Source organism: Crocodylus porosus, unplaced genomic scaffold (assembly GCF_001723895.1).
Source record: "Crocodylus porosus isolate Cpor-Errol unplaced genomic scaffold, CroPor_comp1, whole genome shotgun sequence".
In the NCBI taxonomy this organism is placed as follows: Eukaryota; Metazoa; Chordata; order Crocodylia; family Crocodylidae; genus Crocodylus; species Crocodylus porosus.
Window position 1 is genome coordinate 11,784,149 of NW_017728926.1, and position 6,248 is coordinate 11,790,396.

At 56.9% G+C, this 6,248-nt stretch overlaps 1 protein-coding gene across 3 annotated transcripts in view; it reads left to right on the forward strand.

Annotated features, from left to right (window-relative positions):
• Window positions 1-227: 227 nt before the first annotated feature.
• Window positions 228-6,248, forward strand: part of PAX7 (paired box 7) — a 128,321-nt gene continuing 122,300 nt past the window's right edge. Inside the window, exons 1-3 of one of the 3 annotated variants that reach the window (XM_019541483.1) lie at window positions 228-455; window positions 852-981; window positions 2,843-2,977. In XM_019541483.1, the coding sequence (XP_019397028.1) occupies window positions 318-455; window positions 852-981; window positions 2,843-2,977 (403 nt within the window). In that variant the 5' untranslated portion in view covers window positions 228-317. The remainder of the gene's footprint in view (window positions 456-851; window positions 982-2,842; window positions 2,978-6,248) is intronic. The other 2 variants (XM_019541486.1, XM_019541484.1) reach the window with 2 other exon arrangements.

Genomic DNA, 6,248 nt, shown 5'->3' on the forward strand with positions numbered 1-6,248 from the left:
AGCGGGCGTCCCAGAGCCCTTCCCCTGGGGAGGCGGAGAGGAGGGGCAGCCTCTCTTTTTTCCCCCAGAAAAGTTGCCTTCCTGGTGCTGCGGGCCCAGAGCCACGGGGCACATGCCCCCCCCCCCGGGCAAAGGGGGCAAAGGGCCGGGAACCGGCGGCAGGCGGAGGGGTGCAAGAGGGGGCCGGGGCAGCCTCTAACCCGGGTTTCTGCTCCCCAGTGTCCACCCCCCTGGGCCAGGGCCGGGTGAACCAGCTCGGCGGGGTGTTCATCAATGGCCGGCCCCTGCCCAACCACATCCGCCACAAGATCGTGGAGATGGCCCACCACGGCATCCGGCCCTGCGTGATCTCCAGGCAGCTGCGGGTCTCCCACGGCTGCGTCTCCAAGATCCTCTGCCGGTATCAGGAGACGGGCTCCATCCGCCCCGGGGCCATCGGCGGCAGCAAGCCCAGGGTGAGTGCGCAGCAAGCAAGGAGGCCCCGCTGCCCACCCCCCCGGTCCTGCCCCGTGGCAGCAGGATCCGGCCCCTGCCCAGCCCGAGCCCCCCGTGCCGTGCCAGATGCCCCGCGCCCCCGCCACAACCAAGATGCAAGGGCGGGAGCCGAGGGCTGGCAATACCGAGCCTCCTGCTCCCACGCGCAACAAGTGGTGCGCGTTGCAGCGTTTGCTCCGCTTCCCTTCAAGGGAGGCCCCTTCAAGGCCGCAATGCGGGGCGAGCCAGCGGGGCGGTGGCGAGGGGGGGAAGCCTCCGGGTCTCCCTTAAATTAAAAGTGATTTCTCTCGCCGTGTCTGCCCTCCCCCGCCCCCCACCCTTGCCCCGCACACCCCGGCCCGCATTGCTCACAAAAGCAGGTCGCCACTCCCGACGTGGAGAAGAAAATCGAGGAGTACAAGCGGGAGAACCCGGGCATGTTCAGCTGGGAGATCCGAGACCGGCTCCTGAAGGACGGGCACTGCGACAGGAGCACGGTCCCCTCAGGTGAGAAGGCAGCTTGGCCAGCAGCCGTGGTCCCGGGAGCCCACGCGGGGCTGGGGGCTGCAACCCACCCCCCCACCCCAAGCTGCCAGCCTAAGGCGGCTGGAAACTCGCTTTAAAGGGGTGGACTAAGCCAGTGTGGACAAGAGGAGCCCGGGAGCAGGCCTAAGACCCCCCCGACACACACACACACTCCCCCGACGTGGAAGACAGGGCTAAGACACCCCCCTTCCCTACACACACTCCCCCAACCGCAGCGGGGGGGTGCAACCGGTCCCTATGGGCAGGATCCGGGTTGCACAAGGGGGTCTCCGCATGGCTGTCCCCGGGCAGGTCTCCCTTCCTGGGACCCGAGTGTGAGCCCTGCTTGCTCTGGGCTCGGGGCTGGCCTCGGCTTCCCAGGCGAGTGTGAGCTGGAGTCTGCACGCGGGAAAGGAGGCAAGAAAGGTGCGGGCGATGGGAGTGGGGCAGGGTCTACACGTGTCCACCCCCCACCCCCCATCCACCCTGCACTGTCATGTGAACATGTCCATGTGTCCTGTCCTGTGGCTATAGAGTGCATTTGTGTGCACACCCTGCAACTCTGCCCACACACGGACACGCATGGACGTATATTAGTGCAGACACATGTATGCATAAAGATAGAGGTGCATAAGTGAGTATATGTGCACACATATGTATGCATATTTGGGCGCGCACACACTTATGCACAAGCATGTATGTGTGCATAGGTATGCATATGCGTGTGCACGTATGTAAGTATAGTTGTATACATGCACTTATGTACAAATATAGGTGTGTGCATAGGTGTGTGCACACATCTGTAGGTATATGTGTGTACACGGTGCACACACATTTGTGCACATATGTGTGTATATGTGTGTGCACACACGTAGGTATATTTGTGTACACAGCACACACACATATATGTGTGAATACGCATGGATATGTGTGTGTACATATGTAGGCATATTTGTGTACACACACTTGTTCACAAATCAGTGAGCGCATAAATGTGTATATGTGTGTGTCCATATACTTGCACACATCCATAGTGTACCTGCGATTCCTGCTGTGTGCACGAGCGTGTGTATGCAGCAGTGTGTGCGACAGGGGTCTGTTCTCAGTGCTAGGAGTGCATTCGCGTGCGAGAGAGTCGAAGCCGGTAAATTGGGGTGCCCAGATTTGCGTGCAGACGTGTGACCCGTGTGATGGTGCATGCGTGTGCACGACCCGAGGACAAATCAGTGTGTGAGCGAGTGACCTCGTGGCTGTGTCCATTCCTGAGCTGGCCTGCGCCCCTTTGGCCCCCATGCATGCCTGCGCGTATATCCCGAGTTATGTGGCCTCTGCGTGTGTGTGCCTGTGTTTTGTCAGTGCGTGCTTGTGGGCAAGTTTGCAAGTCTTGCCTGTGTCTGTCTGAGGTTGTGCAGGTGGCTACTTGTGCGCCCCTCTGCTTGCCCCCCCCCCGCTCTGCTCAGCCACCAACGTGTGTTCAGCGCGTGTTAGTCTGTGCGTGTGTCCTTGGTGCACTCCTGGGGGTGGGGGGCGAGGCTGGTGCGGGCTGTTTTGTGTGTCTCTCTCGCTCCTGCCTCGCCTCTGTGCCTTCCACTTTGATGCGCTCCTATTTTGCTGCGGGGATCGTGCTCCTCTGGCGTGGCTGTGCCCCGAGCTCGCGTGCTCAGCTGCTCCGTGTGTGCACCTTTTGCTAGGGAGTCGGCTTGTTACTCCTGGGGGGGGTCCCCCTCTGCCCCATGATTTCTGCTCCCAACTTTTCCCGGCAGAGGCTATTGGATCCCTCCGCCTGCTCCCAGCCGCTTTCCAACCCGGCTTATACTTGCTCTTTTGTCTTTGACTGTCTGAGGTTTAGTGAGTTCGATTAGCCGGGTGCTACGAATCAAATTCGGGAAGAAAGAGGAAGAGGAGGATTGCGACAAGAAGGAGGAAGACGGCGAGAAGAAGGCGAAGCACAGCATCGACGGCATCCTGGGAGACAAAGGTAACTGCCCGGCGGTCACCTGCGGGCCCGGGCCCCCGGCTCCGAGGCGGTGAATGGGCACGTGCCCCCACCCTGCCGCCGGCTGCGAGGTGCACGCGCGGGCTGGACCTGCCCCTCCAGTCCACCCAGTCCCATGTCCCCGGCTAAAAGCAGGGATGAGCGGGGACGAGTTGTCCCCAGAGGATCTCGACTGGCCCTTGATGTCGGAGGCACGTGGGGAGGGAGAGGCGTTCATGACACCATCTATTGCGGGGCACTTGGGGGGCGGCTGCAGACCCATCCGGGCCCTCCGCCTCGCCATCCGGCCGGATCAGTGTATTTGTAGCGAGGCTGAGCCCGGGTGGGGGAGAGAGGGGGGCAGACCCCAGGCTCCTAAATGAATTTGTTAAACAGATTTTTTCTCCTGCTATCTAAGTGGTCCCCTGAAACTCTGCCTGACAGCTGACCGATTGGGGCAATCAATATCAATTAGAGGCCGGGCCCCAGCCCCGGCCCCGGCGCTGCCTGGGGAGAAGGCCCCGTCTGGATCCGTCCCTCGGAAACCCCCGGCCCTGCTGCCCTGGGGCGGCCGGGCCGGAGGCAGCCGGGCTCGGAGCAGACTTGAACCTCCCTCCCGTGAACGCAGCCGGGGGCTGTGCCGGGGGGCGGGCTGCAGGGAGGTTCCCAGAGGTGCCGGGGAAGGGGGAAGAGGTGCGGGGGGCGTCTGGAGCCGGCAGGAGCTGGGGAGAGCCCCACCCGAGCATTTCCCGCTGCTGCAGGTTTTGCTTTTGCAGGGGGGAGGACTCGGGGGGCTTTCAAATGGCCGTGCAGGAGGGGAAACCCGTGCGGGGGTCGGGGAGGGGTCTCGGCAGGAGAAGCGCTGGGCTTTTTCCCACCGGGGGCAAGTCTGCAGCCGGGGCCAAAAAAGCCCCGATGGGGGCCCCGATGCGAGGAGCGGAGCTCCGGCCGCCGGATGCGGCTTGCAAAGTTTCTCGCCGGCTGCAAAGTGCCCCCGTGCCCCTTCCCCGGTCGGAGACAGTCGTGAAGGGCGCTGGGACGGGAGAGGGACCCGTCTCCCGTGTCACAACCCCCCCCCCTTGCAAAGGAAGGTGCACAAAAGCGAGGATCCCATCTCCCCCTTTTCTCCAACCTTGAAGATGAACTTCACTTACAAAGACCTCCGAGTCTATTGAAGCTTCATAAGCAAAAGAGTCCTGGCTACAAAAGCAAACAGTTTGGGGGGGGGGAGAAGAAAAAAAAATCCGAGACTGCCTTAAAAAAAATGGAGTAAAGGGTTGGGGGGGAAGGGGTGGGGGTTGTCTATTCTCATTCAAAATTCTGCAGAGGGGAGAAAAACTTAGGACAAAGGGCCAAGGAAAGGAAGAAAGGGAGATAAATTATTCAAAACTCCCTGCTGTTAGATAGTTTTGTAATATTATAGCACCGTCTGTTGGAAAAAGGCGAGCCGTTGGACGTGGCAAAATGTTTCTTGTGATTTGGAAATGGCCAATGCGCGCTGGGAAATCAGCCCCATTGTGTCTCCGGGGGGGTTCCCCCTCCGCGATCATTTCTTTTTCTTTTTTTAAGAAAAGTTTGATTTTATTTCGCGCCCGTCGCTTTGGGGGAAAAAAAAGGTGGGGGGTGGCTGGAAAAATCATGTTTTCCCTGCTCCTCCCCATCGAAAATAAACGAGGACTAAAGGAGGAAAGCGCTCCGGGAGTTTTGCTCGGAGGTGATAGCGATCAACAAGCTGAAAAGAAGGGTTGGGGGGTTTGCGGGTTTTTTGTTTTGTTTTATTTCGTTTTTGTGCGTGGTCACTTCGCCGGTCAACCCGGTGTCTCGATAGGGATCGAGAGCCATTTCAACCCAGAATCGGGAAACTTTTCCCACCCTTCCCCGAAACAAATACACTTTCTTTCCTGCCAATTCTTTCTCGTCTTTCTCTCCCTGCTTGCAGCCCACCTGGGGGATCCGGGGCGGTGGGGGTTTCCACCCCATGTGCCTCTCACTCCGGCTTGATCAGAAACATAGGTCGAGCTGAATAAAAATAATAAAAAAGAAGCGATAATAACAGGGAAAATATTGAATTGAAATGGGGGGGGGGGACTCAGGCGTCTCCGTGCCATGGGCACCTTGTTTGTTTTCAGTGGCTGACCCCAGGCAATTAGCCCGCTGGCTACAACCTCGGATTGATTATTGCCATTAAAAAAAAAAAACCCAAGTATTATGATATTACTATGAATTATCATTAACAATTATTATTATTAATTATTTATGATGATGCTTTTGGTGCCTAACTCTGGACAAGTTTTAATTGCCCCGCTTCAAGCAGCAAATCTTCTTGCCTGGCTCCACAAGCCCTGCAGAGCAGAGTTTTCCCACGTCCCGATCTCCTTGTTTCCTCGGGCCCGGTCCCTGCGGCCCGGAGAGACCTCGCCCCGCCGCACCCACGCGGGCGCGCCTTATGTCGCGGTCGGCTGCGCGCGCGGGTGCACACACATGCCTCTGTACACATCCGCAGATACACGTATGTATACACACTCATATATACATACGCACATATGTCTAGTATATACACACACATATATACATTATTAGACACATTATATATACATTATTTATACACACCCCCAGTCTCCCTCTGCATCCTAACCCAGTCCGGATTTTTCCGGCTATATATTTTTAAACCGGGGCGGGGGGAGATGTTGAAAAGAAAAAGCGGGGGGGGGAGAGAAACTTTGTTTGGGGCTTTTTCCTCTTGACAAATGCCTTTGCTCCATTTGTGGGCTCTCCTCGCGGGGAGCCGGAGGAAGACAGCCCTAAGTGCTCTCTCTTTTTAAGTGTTAAAGAAAGATTCCACCCTGCGCCTGTTTCTTTCTATCATCTGCTTGGCATTTAATAATGTTAAGACTTATTAGAGCTGGTAATGAAAACTGTGGCTGTTGAATAGGCAGCTGTGTTGGAGAGGGGTGTAATAGCTCCGAGGCATGCTAAGAAATGTATTTATCCCCAATCAGTGCTCACTCTCTGAGTTCCAAGCACAAACGTTAAGTTGAAGGGTTTTAAGGCAGATTAAATTGAGCCTTTATTTCTCTGCACTTTCATCTTTAAACGGCTCACTCCAGCTAGCCCTGGGCATATATTCATGAGGCTTCACTTATTTTTTTTTTTTTATCCTTGTTAAGACCGAGTTATTATTATTTGGGTTGTTATTATTTATTATTCTTATTGCCGGGGTGTAGCGGGGGCGTCACGTGCGAGGAGGATCTCCGCCGTGAATTCTCCCACAGAC